This window comes from Rhinolophus sinicus, chromosome 6 (assembly GCF_057876585.1).
Source record: "Rhinolophus sinicus isolate RSI-liver-muscle chromosome 6, RSI-T2T, whole genome shotgun sequence".
NCBI lineage: Eukaryota > Metazoa > Chordata > Mammalia > Chiroptera > Rhinolophidae > Rhinolophus > Rhinolophus sinicus.
In genome coordinates, this window is record NC_142506.1 from 103,213 (window position 1) to 122,540 (window position 19,328).

General features: G+C 51.5%; 3 protein-coding genes across 33 annotated transcripts in view; 2 read left to right on the top strand and 1 right to left on the bottom strand.

The window, feature by feature from the left end:
* Nucleotides 1-1,188: 1,188 nt before the first annotated feature.
* Nucleotides 1,189-3,416, bottom strand: COMMD5 (COMM domain containing 5). 2 transcript variants are annotated; one of them, XM_019717165.3, is made up of 2 exons: nt 3,281-3,416; nt 1,189-2,082 (listed from the first exon to the last, which is right to left on the bottom strand). In XM_019717165.3, the coding sequence occupies exon 2, from the start codon at nt 2,024-2,026 to the stop codon at nt 1,352-1,354; it is 675 nt and encodes a 224-aa protein (XP_019572724.3). In that variant the 5' UTR covers nt 2,027-2,082; nt 3,281-3,416; the 3' UTR covers nt 1,189-1,351. The 2 variants fall into 2 exon arrangements, with proteins under 2 accessions (XP_019572724.3, XP_088655413.1); XM_088799287.1 differs by lacking the exon at nt 3,281-3,416 and adding an exon at nt 2,662-3,233.
* On the top strand, nt 3,386-16,280 carry ZNF251 (zinc finger protein 251). 25 transcript variants are annotated; one of them, XM_074316567.2, is made up of 8 exons: nt 3,386-3,493; nt 3,964-4,041; nt 5,594-5,694; nt 5,897-6,068; nt 6,520-6,633; nt 8,436-8,576; nt 8,664-8,741; nt 14,060-16,280. In XM_074316567.2, the coding sequence occupies exons 3-8, from the start codon at nt 5,662-5,664 to the stop codon at nt 15,517-15,519; spliced, it is 1,998 nt and encodes a 665-aa protein (XP_074172668.1). In that variant the 5' UTR covers nt 3,386-3,493; nt 3,964-4,041; nt 5,594-5,661; the 3' UTR covers nt 15,520-16,280. The 25 variants fall into 25 exon arrangements, 23 of the variants coding, with proteins under 23 accessions (XP_074172668.1, XP_088655367.1, XP_074172665.1 ...); XM_074316564.2 differs by having other exon boundaries at nt 3,397-3,533; nt 3,964-4,948; nt 5,536-5,694; XM_074316563.2 differs by having other exon boundaries at nt 3,397-3,533; nt 3,964-4,948; nt 5,536-5,694; nt 5,991-6,068.
* Nucleotides 16,281-18,701: 2,421 nt separating this feature from the next.
* The window catches only part of ARHGAP39 (Rho GTPase activating protein 39), a 57,690-nt gene continuing 57,063 nt past the window's right edge, over nt 18,702-19,328 (top strand). For 2 of the 6 annotated variants that reach the window (XM_074316525.2, XM_074316526.2), the window contains exon 1: nt 18,703-18,890. The gene's annotated coding sequence lies outside the window, so the exon portion shown is untranslated. Of the gene's footprint in view, nt 18,891-19,328 lie in introns of all 6 variants that reach the window. The other 4 variants (XM_074316524.2, XM_088799223.1, XM_074316522.2 and 1 more) reach the window with 4 other exon arrangements.

Below are 19,328 nucleotides of genomic sequence, written 5' to 3' on the forward strand. Positions count from 1 at the left end.
CTCTCCACCTGCACCTGTTGGTGTCCCGTGACTTTGTGCTCACGGCTGCATCGCCATGGCCTGCCCTGTAGGGGTGTGTGAGAAGCACGAGCCGAGGGTGTACTTGGAGTCTAGCCCGCAACAGTATCAAAGCCGCCGCTGTCCCCACTGCTGAATAGTTCTAATGTGTAAAATGCTTTCACCACTAACATAACTGCAATTTTAATAGTAAAACGAAGACACAAGCTGCAGTGGTTTGAATGTCCCTCCACATTCATACGGGGAAACCCTAATGCCCAGTGTGATGGCCTGAGGAGGTGGAGCCTTGGGGAGGTACTCTGGTCATAAGGGTGGCCCCCAGGCTGGGAGCAGTGCCTTATGGGAGACCCCAGAGAGCTCTCGTTCCCAGCGGGGCAGACCGTGGGGCCAGGGGCACCACCATGGTGCACAGCCCGATGATGAACAGACCTGTAGAGGGCAGGACCCCAAAGAGCCCTCCCTGGGGCATGGCTAAGCTGGAGGGTGCAAAGCTGGTCCTGGGCCCTGCACACTCCCACCTGCAGGCACCCAGGACAGGCCGCGGTCCCCCTCTCCCCTGCCACCCTAACTCCAGCAGGCTCCCAACTCCTGCCCTGTACCCTACACTCTGCTCTTCACAGCATCCAGTGCAAGCCTTTCAAGGCAGCTGTCAGATGGCGGCCTGCCATCTGTACCCTCCACTACCCTCCCCCTCCCTCAGCTGTAGCCTCGGCTTGTGCCCTGAGGTACCCCCCTCACATCACTCTGCTCCCTCGCCTCCTTCAAGTCTTTGCTCACATACCAGGTCCTCAAGGACCCAATTTAAAATGACAGCTCATTTCTGCCATTACAAGCCTCCCATCACCTGCAACTGTGGGTCCTCTGCGTCACTTGCCATCCTCCCACAAGCTATGCCAGCCATTTTTACTTTGCACTTTGTAATGCCCCCCCTACCACTAGAAAGGTGGTTTCATGAGCTCAGAGATTCAAGACAGGAGAGTGAAACATGCACCCTGAAACACCAAGCAAATGAGCAGAGGGCTCCGATGTCACACGGGCCACCCCAACCAAGTCAGAGTCTGTATAAAGGCCGTGGCTGGGACCCCAGGCTGCAAGCGGACCACAGACGGGCACCCTCACCCAGCAACACCAACGACTGGGAGAGTGTGCCAAGCGATGCCCACAAAGGAAGACGTTTGTATAGTTGCTTTACTTCAAAATAAAGATACAGCTGTCCTTTTTAGTAAACAGAATGACATGACCACGCTGACACTCCCTGAGGAGTGGCTCCGGGGCAGGGCGGGCTTGGCTTTGGCGCTGTCCACAGGCGACTAGAGCAGGACCCGCGAGTGTATCAGTCCTGCAGTTTGCGCTGGCACCTCTTCTCCAGGTTGGTCATCTCCTTCAGGACCAGAGCCACGCTGTATCGAAGCTCCTGGAACTTGGCTATGGGGACTTCAAAGCGGTGCGCTGACCCATCCGAAAGCTTTAGCTGCATCAGGACGCTCGGCTGCAGGGAACGGGCCAGGGCGCTGGTGGAGATAGCAACGTCCACCCGCCAGTGCAGGTCAGTGACATGGGGCAGCCAGGCCCCCTGCTGCCTGGCCATGGAGTCCAGGACAGGCCGCTGGCTCCCAAACACCACACTGGCCAAGTCTACGGCCAGGTCTTGGGGGATGCAGAGCTCCTGGAGCTGGTCCTGGAAGGCGTCAGGCTTCAGGCTGGCCAGGGGCAGCCGGAGGGCCTGCTGCAGCAGCGTGTGCGTGCCAGCTAGCAGGGCGCCTAGCTGCTCCTCAGGCAGGTGTGCTCCAGCCCCGAGGCGCTGCACAGCCTCACGGCAGTCCTCTCCTTGCTGGCTGCTGACCACCAGCTTCAGCAACTTTCTGAATGTGCTCCTGTCCAGATCCCCCAGGAGGCGGGGCATTGCTGCCACCTCTGGGGGAAGATGGGCCCCCAGGAAACTCACCCGGTCACGGTGACTGTCCCCAGGGTGATTCAGGTATGCTGCTGTGGCCCCCACAGCAGACATGGCTGCTTCCTCCTTTTCGGTCAGCTGGTCCACAGGCAGGTCCTAGCTGCAACTGCCTGGAATGGGAGAGGAGGCCAGTAACTCCCATGTCCTTTGGGCCAGGGACTGAGGACTGATGTGGTTTCTGCCTTCACAACACTGACAGCGTGAACCACTGATGACAGCCCATGTGACAGGAAACACCCTGGGAGCAGGTGGCAGAGGGGCCCACTGTAGTCCCAGGAAGAGGGGAGGCAGGATAGCAAGAGAACCAGGAAACGGGCCAACACATGTTCTCCCAATAAACGAGAAGGAGAAAGGTCCACAGACTACAAGGACACAACAGCCAGTGCCACTGCCACCAACCACGCTGGGATCACTTAACTACTTGACCTCGAGTCCTTACTACTCTCACCAATAAGGAAATCGACGCTCAAGTGCAACTGACCGAGAAAAGGGGTAGAATCCAGGCCTGTCTACTCAGAAGTCCCCACTGCTTCCATCATGGCACAGGGGCAAAAAGACACAGGCCCCCCAAGCAGGAGGGGCTGAGGGGCACGTGACAAGAGGTATGTGTGGAATCTGGAGGAAAGGGCTGTGACATGAACTGAAGGGACAGCACGTCAAGGCAGGTCTCAGGTGACCGGCCCACACACCTGCTTATGCGGGAGAAATGTGCACCGCCCGTCTCTGCCGTGCCAAATGATGGAGCAGAGCGCGGCAGAGCACAGCCCGTCCCCAAGGCGCCCAGCAGGCCCAGGTCCTCGCAGCACAGCGCGACCGGCACGGTGGAGCGCTGGGGAGACCGGGAAAACGGGACTCTCCACCGGCTTCATGGTACCCCATTCTCCCCGACTGTCAACGGACCACCCAAGGTCTTTAATAAAAAAAGTCTTGGGTTCTCCTTCACGGCCTGGCCAGTATCAGGAACGGCCTTTCTCTGCCAAGGGCCACCCGGCTGTTTAGGCCCTGCTGCCTGGAGGCCAGTGAGCTGCCCCCGACCGACCCTCTCCCGACCACCCGTCCGGAGGAAGGAGTCGACGAGGAGGGCCCGGGTTCGGGTCCTGCCCTGTTGTGCTCGGCGCGGTCAGCACCCTCCGGGCCCGCCCCAAGTTCCAGGGGATCGGGCGGCTGGGGCTCTGCTGTCGCTGACAGGTCTCCGGCTTCCAGACGCCCCGGACGCGGTGGCCACCGGGCCGCGTCCCGGTCTGCTGCCCCCTCCCGGGAGGGGCGACCCCACCCGCCGCGCCCCCAGGCCCGACCCCCCCCTCCAACCTGGCGTGCGCGGCCTGCAGCGGAACAGCCTGGCGGAGAGCAGCGGGACGGCCCGGCCGGAAGCGGGGGCTGGTCCCGTGGAGACTCAGAGACACTTCCGGGAAGCTCTAGGACACCGGGAGGACCAGGCCCTCTGTTACCCGCGGGGCGGAGGGGCACAGCCCAGGGCGCCGGAAAGGATTCTGAAGGGGCGGAGGCAGATCTGCCGTGCGGGTCAGAGCCTGCGGGATGCGCTCCAGTCTCAGTTCTGGGGGTATTTCAAAGGCATTCACGGAGCCCACGGGCCCTGGTCTGGGCTGGGGGTGGGTAGCGGGCCCAGGAGGAGAGGGAGAGAGGGCCTGGGTCCTGGGCCGGGGCGCCGCCGGTCACCTGAAGGGAGGGCGGCGCATCCTCCTGGCCGGCTCCGTGGGGGTGGCGGCGCGACGTGCATATACTGAGCCACTCAGTTGTGCACTCTTCTTTATTTAAACTATTACTTAAGTGTGTTTTTCCAGGACCCATCAGCTCCAAGTCAAGTAGTTGTTTCAATCTCGCTGTGGAGGGTGCAGCTCACAGTGGCCCATGCGGGGATCAAACCTGTGACTTTGTTAAGAGCACCGCGCTCTAACCAACTGAGTTAACCGGCAACCCCTGTCCTATTTTTTTTATCGAAGTATAACTGACATGCAGTATTACGTTTTCAGGTGTGCATCATGATTCCACACTTTTATACAGTGCGCATTGATCGCCAGAATAAGTCGAGTTACTGTCACCTTACAAAGGTAATACCGTATTGTTGACTACAGTCTGCATGCTGTACATTACATCCCCATGACTTATTTATTTTGTAACTGGACGTTTTGTCCCTTGATGTTGTGTCCACTGTGGAGGGAAAGGGCATGGTTTGAAAACCGCTCATGTCCAGGTTCGACCAGTAACAGGTGCAGAATTTAACAGCTAGAAAATACAGCGCAAAATTAAGACAACAAACTAACGTTTGTTAGCTGATTTGCTCGGCTACAGATGACTCTGCAACAGGAGTTGTGACCTAAAAGCACTGAAGAAGGCTCATTACTCTCTTGGATATCGCTTGATGACACCCTACAACCCAAGAGGTTTCCACAACAGACTGAGAAATGCTGACAGGTTATTTTCTTTCCAAGAAAGAGAAAAGGAAACAGGGTTGTGCGGGCCTGGCCCGGGATGGAGAGGCGCGTGAGGCCGGTTCAACCATGTTCAGATTGCAGCGCCCGGGCCTGGAGCGGAGAGATGGGCTCGATGCTCCTGGTCCAGGCTGTCCGGACTGGCCGCCTGCCGACCGGTCCCCCTCCCAGTCGTCCCCTAATCCCAGCTGACCACAGACAGCACAGACGGCGCGAGTCCTCTGTGGTCCTAGAGCAGCCCCGGAAGTGCTGGGGCGGGACTGCGCTGCCGTTTCCGGCCCCTTGGGTCTTGAGCGGAGGCGCAGGCTCAGGCCGGAGGGCCCCCGCTGGGCGCAGCTCGGCCCCGCCCCTTCCGCCTGGCTCCGCCTCTTGCCCCGCGGACCCGCTGCACCCCGCTGTGCCGCCCCTGCTTTGCTCTCACTCTCCGGGGGCGGGCTGACGACAGCGGGTCTGGCCAGCAGAGGGACGGATGCAGACGGTGGAAGTTCTGGCCGAGTGGGCGACCACGGCCACCCGGCAGACCGAGGTGCGTCCAGGCGGGGCCTCGGGAGGTTTCAGCCGAGGTCGCACTGGCAGGGGCGACGGTGCGGAGGTTTAAGGGGGACTTGCCGGGCGGAGGGTCGGCCCCGACCGGCCGGGGGGCGTGGGAGAAGCGGCGCGCTGTGTCTTCAGCCCCGGGGGGCAGCGAGGACTTGGCAGGCCTACCCAGGAGGCTGGGGACGAAGGGGTGAGAAGGTCGGCAGGCTGCCTGCGCCGCAGTAGCTCAGCCCCTCCCTCCCCACTCTTACCTCCACCCACGTCCTCTGGCCCTGTGTGCGGTGTCGGATGGGGGCTGCAAAGCCTGTCCCAGGTGAGGCTCGACACCACCTGGCCCCGGGAAGCTGGCCTGCTGGACCTGCCAGCTTTCACCCCTCAGCTCCCGGCCCTACCTGGGCCCTGGGTCTGCCAATTTGGAGACTTTCCGTGTAACTCGGGGCAGTCGCTGCAGAGTGCCCTGCCTCTGACCGACAACTTCTGTAAGCGACTTTACTCGTGGCCCCAGGAGGCTACTCCAAGAACTAATTAATGCCGTCCTTCACCTGTCCACCCTTCACACCCCTTGGGCCCTGGAAGTTAATGGAGTGACTTCATGCCACCGAATGGGTCTAAGTGTGGGTCCTCTCTCTCTGAGGGTGAGTTGCGGGAAGCCCAGGCCAGGGCAGCCTTCAGGTCCTGAGTCTTCAGATCCTGTTTCCCAGGATGGCAGCCACACTCGGGCCTCCAGCGCCCCAGGTGAGTTCACCCTGCTCCCTGCCCACATTCTGGAGCTGCGAGCCCAGCACCTGGAGAAGCCGGGAATCCTGGCACTGAAGGAAAGGGTTCTGGGGTTGGACTCACACCCTCCCCCAGGGAGAGGGGCTCTGGGAACTCAGCTGGGTCCCCATGGCGGAAGAGGGTGGCGGGTCCTGGGGCTGACCGCAGCAGGTCTGCCCAGTGGGCGTGGCCCCGGGGCAGCGGCCACCTGTTTTTGCAGGAGGTGGTGCCGCTGACCTTCCAAGACGTGGCGGTGTACTTCTCTCGCGAGGAAGGTCAGCAGCTGGGCCCCGACCAGCGGGCACTGTACAGGGACGTGATGCTGGAGAACTACGGGCACGTGGCCTCGCTGGGTGAGGCTCTCCTGGCTTGGGTTGGGGGTGTCTATGGAGTTTGGGGGGCTGCTTCCGCACTTTGGAGCCCAAAGAAGAGGTTCCTACCCCTTGTGCCCAGGTAGCAGTCTGGGCTCTGCATATTCCCCATAGAGAGCCTGCTTCGTTCCCGATGTCAGACTTCACTCTGGTGCCGGTGTTTCCCTAGTGGCGGGAGAACTGATGAGTGAATTCTTCAGGGCTCAGTCTCAGCCCTTGCTTCCATTGACCAATCCCTTCCACTCCCCCGGTACTCAGGCACTTGTGATTCCGCCCCACGGAAGCCCCGCCCCAAGGCGGCCCCGCCCCACTCTCACCTCCCCAGAGGTCTCATGGGACGCTACACTTCTCATTTGGACTGAAAGACCCAGTGGGTACTGCCTTGCTCCAGCTTCCCAGGTCACATCAGCTCACTCGGCTCTCACCCCAACAGGACCCCCTTTCCCTAAGCCGGAGCTGATCTCCCAGCTGGAGCAAGGTGAAGAGCTGTGGGTCCTGGGTCTTGTGGGAGCTGAGGAGCCAGAAGCTTTGAGCAGCTGCAGGACAGGTGAGAGCATGTGGGCGCTGTTAAGAGATGAGGCTGACTCGCGGGGACTCCTGGGGTCTGTCTCAGACACAGCACTGTGCTCCTGCAGACATATGCGCGTGCTTTGAAGGCTCTCCTCTTACTGATTTGTTTGCTTTGCCTTTAAAAATTCTTACACAGTTCTTCTGGTCGTTAGGGAAATTTGCATGTAGTGACCCACCTCTGCGCTGAACCTGTGTAACAGCCTCATTCCCTTCTTTACACAATACCCTTCTTATCCTCTTTCTTTATATAATAGCTATTGGTTACCTACCAGGTTGACCTGTTAAACTTCTATCCTTTTTCTCCTTCGTCTCCCAATTTTGGTCAATAGTATTCCTTATTATTATTATTTTTTAATAACCTTGTTCTGTTGAACATCCTTCTATTAGCTGACGTGTCAGCTCTGAGCATCATGGTAGGCTCCCAGCTACTGAGACAACTAATCACCTGTTCTACTTTCCACTGTTCTCTCCCCGTTTTCCTCCCACTTTGGGTCATTTGTCAAAGCATACACACTTAATCACTCACATCCCACCTTTGCTGATGCCCTAGATCTGCAGCTAAGGGTATTAATTACTTATCCCGATCCTTTCGCCCAAAGTTTCTCTAGCGTGTATGCTTTGACATGAAGTGGTTTAACTAGGTGAAGTTTAACTTAATAGGTGGAGTTTAACTTCTAGTGTAAAGTTGCTGAGTTTTAACAAATAGACACATCTGTGTCAACCAAACCTTTATTAAGATACAGGACATCATTGTCACCCAGAAAGTTCCCTGGTTGTGCAGTCCGTTTTACAGAGGGCATGTATGCCTTTTTTGGCCAGAGAAAAATTAAGAGCCGAATAGTTTTTTAAAACCATGGTTCTCATACCCACTGTTTGTGGTAATTCTGACCAATGTATTGAGTGAGCTATTCTAACCTTGTAATGGAATCAGGCTATTGCATATGGTTAGTGCCACACTTAGGAAAGATGCCCCATGTAGCATTTAGCTCTTCTGTGCAGTCGTCACATGGATTGTCTCAGGTGAGAAGTGACATTAAGGGCTCCCCGTAGTGTTCAAGAGAAGATTCTTCTGTTAGGAACACAAGTCCTGTCTGGGACGTTGGGAAAACAGGTCATAAGGAAGAACCGGGCTGCCAGGAGACAGTGTGGGTACCATGGTGCCCCTGACAGAGGGGCAGCTACCATAGAATGGCCGGTATCCAGGCCCATGGACAGGTGATTCTATTTGTGTTGGGTTTTCTCTTGCAGTGAGCAGGGCTGGACACAGGTGCCTGGCTTTAGAAGTATTAATAATTACCCCGAACTCCCCGAAGTTTGGTGGGGGCAGGGTGCCCAGGCTGAACCTGGCGAGCGTTAGTGCAGAGAGAGGGGGCTTCTGAGCCGCTTATGGTGTGTCCTGGGGGACTCCGGGCTCTTCTGGGCTGCATGTTCCGGGTCTGCCCTCCCGCGGCTTTGGCTGGGCCTGTACGGGACTCTGTCCGAGCTGCAGTTGGCAGTGACTGCCTTAGCAGGCTTCAGTAGGCTTCCACAGCTGTGACACTAGGGCCATTTGTCATTTTATATGTGCTGTCCTACCATAGGCGACCCCTGGGTGGCAGCAGAGCCTCACTCCTGCTGTTCTCTCCCTCTAAGTCCGTAAAGCTGTGGGCTGAGCGTCTAGGTCCTGGAAGCTCAGCCTGTCCATTTTTTGCTTTGTTTTCCGAGTTTTATTTTGGCACATTTTAGCCGATTCTGGTGATGTGTGAATGCAAAGGTTCTGCTGGGTCTGTCTGTCATAAGGCCAGGACAGTGAGTGTCCTCTTGTGGATGGGGTCACCCGCCTGGAACACAGCTCCCACGGTGGCAGCAGCTGTGCCCCGGTGGAGTTGAGAACATGTCACAGTGGAACGTTTTTCACCAGAGCACTTTCTAAGAAAAGAGGTAAACTGTTTATGGCAGCATGAGATTTATTTTTATTTCTTCTTTTTTTTTTATGATCAGATCTTTAAAATTTTCATCTGTCAACAGCGTTTTCCACCAACTCGGGAGCAGAAACCTGCCCAGGCCTCATCCTCTGCTTGGCACTAACCATCACTGTCTGCCTAGGTGCGTGCTTAGCCTTTTCAGCTTTTTTGGCAGCCCTGATAGCCTGTTCTCATGGAGCCTTCCTCATGTCAGGTGTCTGATTCCTCTTGGCCGTTATTTCAGCAAGAGATGCCCCGCTGGTGGCCCTCTGTGATGTGACTGCACAGTGGCTTCTTCTCTTTTGAGTTCCTTCCAGCTGTCCCTCTTTGTGCTTTCTTCTGTTGAGGACAGTCCAGTTTATCTGTCAAGGGTTCTTCTTGGAAAGGAATGCCGACTCTCATTTTGCATTAAGAAATCGGAAAACCCTCCCGTGGGTCCCGGCGTGGTGCTACCCATATGCGGGGATATCCTGTACCCACCAGAACTGCATGGTGACCTTCCTGGCTGTGGCTGCTGGAAAGCATGAGATCCATTTTTAAACTCACTTTTACATTAATATGAGACATCAGGGAGGAAATTTAACAGGAATTTTGTATGATTGCTAAAAGAATATAGAAAAACTGGCATGAAAAATGTTTATTTCATTCCCCCCCCCAAATTTCTTTTATAACTTTCATAACAAGGAGCTTTAAGGTTGAACTCTAGTTTTTAAAAAAACACAAAAAAATCTTTCATATAAATATAGTTACTTGTTATCTCATTTTTGAAATAGTCTTAAGATCCTCAGATCTTTTGAGAATGACAGAAAGAATGCCCACAATTATTAGCAAAATGCAAAATTAACATTAAGAATCATTAAAGAAACATCAAATTTTTAACAATTGTGTACATCTTTAAATTGTACTCAGATGAAGTAGAGTTTTGTGCTGTATGGCATTTTACAATATTGTTGGGATTTCTTTGTAATAAGAGTCCATTCAAAAGGGCCATGGATTTGTATTTTTAAAATGTTATCACATTTTAGAGCTTTGTGCAACATTCATGCTGCATTTCCGTGCAGTCAATCCCAGGATCACCTTGTTATTGTTACTAAATCCAGTTTAAGAAATACAAGCAGATTCAGCTGTTTTGATATAAATGGCCAGGTCTTCACATGGATTAAAAAGTGCCACATCTATATTTCATTTTCATGTGGTCTGGTACTGGTGCTATTACCATAGGCATAATAAAAGAGTCACTTTTAAGAGCATTTAATTTTCCACTGAAGTTTATTTTATTCTGGTGTTTCAGGTAATGACCTTTTCAAACTGAGAATTGTACATTTTCTCCTCTTATACTATATTTTTTATTTCATATCAAAAAATTCGAACCTTATTTACATAATTTAAAAAAAAATTATATGGGGAACAATGTGCTCCAAGTCAGGGCCCATCAGCTCAAAGTCGTTGTTCTTCAGTCTAGTTGTGGAGGGCGCAGCTCAGCTCCAAGTCCAGTGGCTGTTTTCAATCTTTAGTTGCACAGGGCGCAGCCCACCATCCCATGTGGGAATTGAACTGGAAACCTTGTTGTTGAGAGCTCGCGCTCTAACCAACTGAGCCATCCAGCGGTCCCTTCGGCAGCTCAGCAGCAGCTCGTTGTCTTCAGTTTCGTTGTGGAGGGTGCAGCTCTGGCCCATGTGGGAATCGAATTGGCAACACTGTTGTTCATAGCTTGCACTCCAACAAACTGAGTCATCCAGCCGCCCTGTATTTACATAATATTTTTAAGGAACACGATTATCATCTATTTCTGGAAGAGAAAAGTATGGATAAAAGTATCCGAGCATTTGCCCCCACTGGGCCTGGCCTCACTGTCTGAGCTCTTGACCAGCCCATGGAGTCTGTCATGGGGAGGGGGACCCTGTGAAGCTGGGAGCGCACACAGATGTAATTTTCTCTCCACCGTCCCTTTGTCCTTGACCAGTCAGTCTTGATATCCAGGACAGCAAGTCTTTTACTTCCTTGTCTGACCTCAGCGAGTTCTTGCCTGTTCTTGACCCTGTTTTTCCATATTTTAGAATCACCTTGTTAATAAAAAAATAAATAAGTTGGGCTTTTGGTTAAGGTTGCATTATTTTACCATCTGACTTATTTCACTCAGCACAATACCCTCAAGATCCATCCATGGTGTTGCAAATGGCAATATTTCATCTTTTTATGGCTGAGTAATACTCCATTGTATGTGTACCACATCTTTTTTATCCAGCCGTCCATCGAAGGACATTTAGGTTGTTTCCATATCTTGGCTACTGTCAATAATACGCAATGAATATAAGGTTGCATATATCTTTACAAATAAGTATTTTCAAGAATTTCAGGTAGATACCCAGAAGAGGGATTGCTGGGTCATATGGTAGCTCTAGTCTTAATTTTTTTTTTAAAAGGTTTAATTGGGGAAGGGGAACAGGACTTTATTGGGGAACAGTGTGTACTTCCAGGACTTTTTTCCAAGTCAAGTTGTTGTCCCTTCAATCTTAGTTGTGGAGGGCGCAGCTCAGCTCCAGGTTCAGTTGCTGTTGCTAGTTGTAGGGAACGCAGCCAACTATCCCTTGCGGGAGTCGAGGAATTGAACTGGCAACCTTGGGTTGAGAGCCCACTGGCCCATGTGGGAATCGAACCAGCAGCCTTCGGAGTTAGGAGTTAGGAGCACGGAGCTCTAACCGCCTGAGCCACCGGGCTGTCCCCTAGTCTTAATTTTTTGAGGAGCATCCATACTGTTTTCCATAGAGGCTGCACCAGTCTGCAATCGCACCAATAGTGCACGAGGGTTCCCTTTTCTCCACATCCTCACCAACACTTGTTGTTTGCTGATTTATTGATGATAGCCGTTCTTCCAGGTGTGAGGTGGTATCTCATTTGCATTTCTCTGATGATCAGTGACGTTGAGCATCTTTTCATGTGTCTATTGGTCATCTGTGTGCCCTCTTTGGAGAAATCTCTTTAGATCTATTGCTTATTTTTTAATCGTATTGTTAGTTTTTGTTGAATTGTATGAGTTATCTGGTAATACATGTTTTGGGTATTAACCCCGTATTGGAGGTATCTTTTGCAAATAACTTCTCCCATTCAGTAGGTTGCCTTTTTGTTTTGTTGATGGTTTCCTTTGCTGTGCAGAAGCTTTTTAGGATGATGTAGTCCCACTTGTTGATTTTTGCTTTTTTCCGCTTGGCCTTTTCAGTCAAATTCACAAAAACACCACTGAGACCGATGTCCGGAAGCTTAGTGTCTATGTTTTATTCTATGTATTTTAATGTTTCAGGTATTACATTCAAGTCTTTAATCCATTTTAAGTTACTTTTTGAGTATGGAGTCACAAAGTGGTCTAGTTAAATTCTTTTGCATGCAGCTGTCCAGTTTTTCTAGCACCATTTACTGAAGAGACTGTCCTTTCTCCATTGTATGTTCTTGCCTCCTTTGTCAAAAATTAGTTGCCCACATATGAGTGGGTTTATCTTTGGGCTCTTGATTCTGTTTCATTGGTCTGTGTGTCTGTTTTTCTGCCAGTGCCACACTGTTTTGATTACTGTAGCCTTGTAGTATAGTTTGAAATAGGGGAATGTGACACATCTGGCTTTGCTCTTCTTCCTTAGGATTGGTTTGGTATTTTAGGGTGTTCTGTGGTTCCATACAAATTTTAGGAATATTTGTTCTACTTCTGTGAAAAATGCCATTGGGACTTTGATAGGGATTACACTGAATCTGTAGATGGCTTTGGATAGTATGGACATTTTAACTATATTGGTTCTTCCAATCCATGAACATAGAATGTCTTTTCATTTCTTTGTGTCTTCTTCAGGTTCTTTCAACGATGTCTTGTGGTTTTCAGTGTACAGGTCTTTCCCTGGTTTGTTAAGTTTATTCCTAGGTATTTTATTCTTTTTGTTGCGATTGTAAGTGGGATTGTTTAATTCATTTCTTCTTCTGATATTTCATTGTTAATATATAGAAGTGTAGTAGATTTTTGTATATTGGTTCTGTGTCCTGGAACTTTACTGTATTCGTTTATTATTCCTAATACTTTTTTGGTGGAGTCTTTAGGGTTCTTGCTATATAAAATTATGTTATCCGCAAATAGTGACAGTTTTAGTAATATGTAATATGTCAATTCTTTGGTACATATTTCCAACTTTTCCTTTAAAAAGTCGTAATTTAGGTATAATTCCACCAATAGTAAAAGACAGTGATTGTTTTTCTTCAATTCTCATCAACACTGTGTATTACTTTTTAAGTATTTAGAATAAAGTCTAAAGTTCTTGAGCTTTTTGTCATGCTTTATCTTGCCACTCTCACCTCCTCACATTTCTTGCTCTAGCCGTAGTGAGATTCTTTTAATTCTTTTTTTTTTCTTTTTTTTTTTTTTTTTAAGATTTTATTGGGGAAAGGGAACAGGACTTTATTGGGGAACAGTGTGTACTTCCAGGCCTTTTTTTCCAAGTCAAGTTGTTGTCCTTTCAATCTTAGTTGTGGAGGGTGCCGTTCAGCTTCAAGTTGTTGTCCTTTCAGTCTTAGTTGTGGAGGGCGCAGCTCAGCTCCAGGTCCAGTTGCCATTGCTAGTTGCAGGGGGCACAGCCCACCATCCCTTGCGGGAGTCGAACCGGCAACCTTGTGGTTGAGAGGACGCATTCCAACCAACTGAGCCATCCTGGAGCTCAGCGGCAGCTCAGCTCAAGGTGCCGTGTTCAATTTTAGTTGCAGGGGGCGCTGCCCACCATCCCTTGCGGGACTCGAGGAGTTGAACAGGCAACCTCGTGGTTCAAAGCCCACTGGCCCATGTGGGAATTCAACCGGCGGCCTTCGGAGGTAGGAGCATGGAGCTCTAACCACCTGAGCCACCGGGCTGGCCCCAGATTCTTTTAATTCTTGAACTTGATTGATTCTGTCACTTGTCACATACAGGCCCTCATGTCTGCCATTGCTAATTGTGTCATCTTCAGGTTTTAGCTCAAACATCACTTCCTCCCAGAGGTCTTCTTTGACCATATACACTGGCTTGGAGGCCATTGAGTATTTCCCCACATTTCTACATTGTTTCCATGTCACATGGTTTATCATCCTTGTTAAAATTTTACTTAATTTTCTATCTACCTGAATAGAATGTAAGCCTTGTGAGATCAGAGTCTGTATTTGTCTTCCTGTTATATTCATTATGTAGCTATGCCTGGCCTTCTAAATATTTGTGGAATAGATTACTTTGCCAATTTGATAGGTGAAAAATTATAATTTAAATTTCTTTATTACTAATGAACTTACATATTTTTATTCTGTTCATTGGCCATCTTTACTTCTGAATTCCGTCTGTCACCTATTTTTCTACTGGAGTATTTTCCTTTTGCAGAACAGTTTGTAGGAGCTTTTAACACATCATGGGTATTATCCCTGAGGGATGGTGTTTTCTGATAATTCCTATATTTTATGTAACAGGTTCTGAGATTGGGACTGAAAAGGAACTATCCACTGTAAGCCAGACATGTTCTGAAGAAGTAAAAACCCCAGAATTGCTATCAAGAAGATTCTCGAGGCGCAATCTCAAGTCTCCTGACTTGCAGGAAGCTTGGGGCTGTGAAGATAAACTAGAAACACAGCTGGAAAATTCTGGGCATATTTGGAAGAAACTCCATCTTCACGAGAGTGTTTTTAGGAAAGAAACTGCCATGTATAGGGAAAGACCTCCAGGAGAAACAACCCAAGAGTGTGGTGCATTTGATGGGAACTTGAATCTGAACCAAAATGTTGTTAGATTTCAAAGAAATAAAACAGGAGAGAGAGCCTTTAAATGTGATACATGCAGCAAAACCTTCAAATACAGTTCAGACCTAAGTAGACATCAGAGAAGTCACAGTGGGGCAAAGCCTTACAAGTGTGATCAGTGTGGGCGAGCCTTTACTCACAGCTCAAGCCTTATTCTGCACCATCGAGTTCACACTGGAATTAAACCATTTAAATGTAATGAATGTGGGAAAACTTTTGGTCTCAATTCCTACCTCCTTCTGCATCAGAGAATTCATACTGGAGAAAAACCTTTTGGGTGTAATGAATGTGGGAAGGCTTTCAGTCGAAGCTCCACTCTTATTCAACATCGTATCATTCACACAGGAGAGAAACCTTACAAGTGTAATGAATGTGGAAAAGCCTTCAGTCAGAGCCCACAGTTAACACAGCATCAGAGGATCCACACTGGTGAAAGACCCCACGAATGTGACCAGTGCGGGAAGGCCTTCAGTCGAAGTTCAAGCCTCATTCAGCATCACAGGATCCACACTGGAGAGAAGCCTCATGTATGTAATGTGTGTGGGAAAGCCTTCCGTCAGAGCTCCAGCCTTTTCCTCCATCACAGGGTTCATACTGGGGAGAAGCCCTATGTTTGTCATGCGTGTGGAAGAGCCTTCGGTTTTAACTCTCACCTCACTGAGCACGTGAGGATTCACACTGGCGAGAAGCCCTATGTTTGTCATGCGTGCGGCAGAGCCTTTAGCCGGAACTCAACTCTTGTTCAGCATCGAAGAGTTCACACTGGGGAGAAACCTTATCAGTGCATTGAATGTGGGAAAGCTTTCAGCCAGAGCTCACAACTCACCCTACACCAGAGAGTGCACACTGGTGAGAAGCCCTACGAATGTGGTGACTGTGGGAAGGCCTTCAGCCGGAGGTCAGCCCTCACTCAGCATCAGAGGATCCACACTGGTGAGAGCCCTCGTGCATGCAGAAAGTGTGGTCCAGCCTTTGTTCATGGCTCCAGCCTTAGGCCACATGGACAGATTCACATTGGAGAGAACCACTGTGTGTGTGATGGACGCGGCCGAGCCCTCAGCCATGGCACAAACCTTGTTCTGCATTGGACAATTCACAAACGCATTGTGTTTTCGCAGTCATTTGGTGTGTAGCCTTTTACCTCGCTTCTTTCACTTAATGTACTGGCCATTCATCCATGCATGTCCCAATAGTTCCTTCCTTTTTACAGCTGACCAGCACCCTGTTGTATGGATGTGGCAGTTTATTTATCCGTTCTGCGCTGAAGGGTATTTGGGTTGCCTCGTGCGGGGCAAGGATGAGTAAAGCTGCTGTAAGCATTTAGGCTCTTTTGTGAACCTAGCTTTTCCGTTTTCTTGGGTAAATCAGATAAGAGTGGGTAAGCTTATTTTTAACTTTTTAAGGAACTGCCAAACTGTTTTTAAAAGTACATTCCCACTGGCAGTGTATGAGTTTAGTCGATTTGAATCCTCACCAGAACTTGGTATTGTCAGATTTTTTTTATCCTAACCATTTTAGTGGGGATGTAGTGGTAGTCATGGTGTTAGTCTGCATTTCCCGATTTTTGATTTGAGCATGAAGCTTCTATTTAGAATGTGTCACTGGGAAGTTTGAGAAACACTGGACTAGTTAAGCTCCACGGCCTGACCACCCTGCCATTCTTTCAATTCTGAGACTCTACCTGGAGGATTCTTTTTTCTAATGTTCATTCCCTGCCAGCCAACTCAAATATGTGACCCCTTCAAGGAGCCTTACTTGGTTAACCTCTGCTCCCTCTTCGGGGTCTCCTTAGGAAATTTGGGATCCCTTATGCAGTTTGTTTAACTTGTTTGACTTATCTCACGTGCTTGTGTCCTGCTTCTCCCATTATGTTATTAAAACTCTAAGCACAGAACCTCTTCTAAGTGTGGGCTTGGCCAGCCCCAGTGTGGTCAGTATGGAAGGGTCTGCAGTCCTCGTCTTTTCTTCGGCCTTGGGCTTATTCTGTGACCTTGGGTAATGCATCTTATCTTTCTGGGTCTTTTCCCTCACCTTTTAAAATAAGGATAAAAATACATGCCACACATAACGTATGTTCTTCAGAAAAAGAAGCTCTCCTACTCTTGTGTCCCACAGCACAGCTTTCATTCCCACACCGTATCACAGCTCATGTTTTATTTCATTCTTTCTACCTGGTTCTCCTGCACTACAACTTGAGCTCTCTGCTGTCAGAGATTTTTCTGAGGCACCATTTTATCTCCAGCATGTGATACAGATAGGTGCTTCAGACACATTTTGGAAGGAAGACAGGAAGAAGGGAGGGAGAAGTAGGAGGGAAGGGAAACGGCATCATGGAAGCAGTCATTCAAAGGCAGGACATAGATGCAGAACACTGATGCGGTGCGTTTTTGTTTGAGTCTTGTTCGTTGGAGCACATGGGTGCATTACAACCGATTTCCCTTCTAAGCTACTAGAGGGCCCTGCAATCTTCGCCGTGGAAGACCCACATCTGATGTTTGTGTCCGGTGGAAGCTTTGGTACTGTCAGAAGAAAGACACACAGATGATGCCAGAGAGGAGCTGGCTGAGCACAAACTTTCACAATGGTAGAGGGAGTGGGTTCCACCTGCTTTAGGGGCAGGAAAAGGCTGCCTGCACATTTTTAGGAAGAAAGGTGAAGGGGCAGGGGATGGATGTGGGTGGGCCTTTGAGTTGGTCTCATCTGGGAGGCTCAACTACAGAGGCCTGAGGAATTCTGATGGTCACTTTGGAGAGTGGGAGACATCCTCCTGGAGAAAATCACAAGATTGCCTTGCAGTGCTCAGTTTACATTTAAAGTGAAACCAGCCAGCCTGGTCCTGTGATGGTTCTGCAGTAGTCATGATGAAGGCGAATGGCTTGGTCCATCCAGGTCGGGCTTCTCAAGTGGGTATGATGGAGAGGCAGCTAGAGACAAGAGCAGAGACCACTTGTCCATGGGAGTGAAGTGTGAGGCTGGGCCAAAGTGAAGGGCAAGACTGGTCAGAGAGCCTTTTACCGCAGTGGGGTGCCGAAGGAATGAACTGCAGGGCAGGATGTGGAACTCAGCTGAGGACTTGAAATTGAGCTTTCAGCCCTTTGCAGTTCATTGTGAGGACAGGATCCAGGGTGTGGCCATGCACTGAGTGTTGGGGGCTTATGTGCTTTGTTGTGGGAGTTTCATGCAACTTAGCTTCCACTTTGCTAGCCATGGAAGTCAAATACACCTTCTAGAAATAAATATAGGTAATAATTTTAGAAAGCTTGAAGAACAGGCTTAAACTCTGATTACAAAATGCTGATGAGAGCACTGGTACAGATGAAGGTGAGCAATTACCAAGAGTTAAGATGAAAACAAGAAAATAGAAAATAATAGACATGGAGGATACAGACAGTCCAGTTTATCTAACAAATTACAGGTGTAAAACAATTTTAACTTCCATGGCTGAAAGCCTTTTCGAAAGACAGGGTTTACTGGGCCAGCGAGAAAGACAGCACCAGGTTGGGGCAATGAGTCTAAACCCAGCCGCACGCCAGGGGAACGGCAGCATGTCTGCCCTCGTTGAGTCCACGGGCTTTTTGGTACCTCAAGGAGGGGAGCAAGACGAAGTCGTCTAGAAGGAATGTACTACAAGGGGTACGGATGAAGGGGGGGGAGGTGGAGCGGGGCCAGCTCTGGGACTGGCCAGAGTCCCTGAAGATGGACTGTGGACAAGGTCTGGGAAGTTCCAGTGTGAACAAGAGGGGGAGGCTGCAGGTGTTGCCTGGCCCCGGCCCTTAGTCAGCGCAGACACCCGGCGGAAGTGGAGTCAAAGTCCGACGCTCAGGCGTGCGGGCCGCCCTGCCGGCCCCAGCCGTTAGCAACCTAACCGGTCCGTCTCTTTCTCCCTCTGCCCGGGGTCAGAATTTTGCTCTTGTCCCAGCAGAGACTGCGAGAACGGAGGAGAGCCAGTATTTTAAGAGATAATGGCTGACTTTCCCGAACTGAGGAAACATGAAATCTCAGATTCAGGAAGTGCAATTCGGCTTGAGTAGGAAAAATTACCCCCGATTCACACTCGGAGGATGAAACAGCAACCCCAAACCACAGGGAGAGGGAGCGGCCGGAAGGCGGGCTTCGGCGTCACCTGGGCTGAGGGCTCCCGCCCCGCCCCGCCCCCCAATGCCGGCATTGTGGGCGGAGCCAGCCCACGGCGCTCCCGACTCCCGGCATGCCGCGCACACTCCGGCGGGACTCCGGCTCCCGGCAAGCTTCGCGCCGGCGCACGCGCACGGGACCGAAGGCGGCGCCCCCTGGCGGCGGGCGCGGCGCGGGGGCGGGGCCGGAGGCGGGGGGTTGCGCTGGTGACGGGAGGACGCGCGGCCGCAGCGCACCGGGCCGGCGGCGGCGGCGGCGGCGGCGGCGGCGGAGGAGGAGGAGGACGCGGACCGGCGGGTGGCAGCGGCGGCGGGAGAGCCGCGGGCAGCTCACGCGCAGCTCGCGGGCCGGGATGAGGGGCAGCCGGCTGGTGAGAGTGCGGGCGGTGGGCGGCGCGGGCCGGGAAGATGGCGGAGGGGCCGGCGCTGCGGCCCCCGCCCGGCCGAGCGCGGGTCCGGGCCGCGGCGACCGAGGGGACGGGACGGGCGGGGCCGCGGCCGGGCCCGGCGGGGCCAAGGCCGCGCGGGAGCAGCGCGTGAGTGGGCGTGAGTTTGCCCGGCCCTGGGGTGGGCGTGAGCGCACTGCAAGGCCTGGGCGCCGAGCGTCGGCGCGGGCTCCGGGGCGCCGTCGGGGCGCGGTGCGGGGCCGGCCCGGCTTTGTGCGGGGCGCGGGCCGTCGGACGCGCATCCCGGGTGCGGCCGTGGCCTCTGCGGCGAGGCGGGTTGGGCGCCCCGCCCTCTCGGCGGCGGTATCCCCTTGTCGGTTGCGGGATGGTGTGCGTGGAGGCGGAGAGTTCCTTGCCGAGCGC

Coding starts and splice junctions, on each gene's coding strand:
- COMMD5 (XM_019717165.3), bottom strand. CDS start 2,026: ATGTCTGCTGTGGGGGCCACAGCAGCATACCTGAATCACCCTGGGGAC.
- ZNF251 (XM_088799241.1), top strand. CDS start 5,562: ATGGGTCTAAGTGTGGGTCCTCTCTCTCTGAGGGTGAGTTGCGGGAAG. Junction 6,069..6,519: donor CGGGCACGTGGCCTCGCTGG/GTGAGGCTCTCC, acceptor TCACCCCAACAG/GACCCCCTTTCCCTAAGCCG. Junction 6,634..8,435: donor TTTGAGCAGCTGCAGGACAG/GTGAGAGCATGT, acceptor GTCTGTCATAAG/GCCAGGACAGTGAGTGTCCT.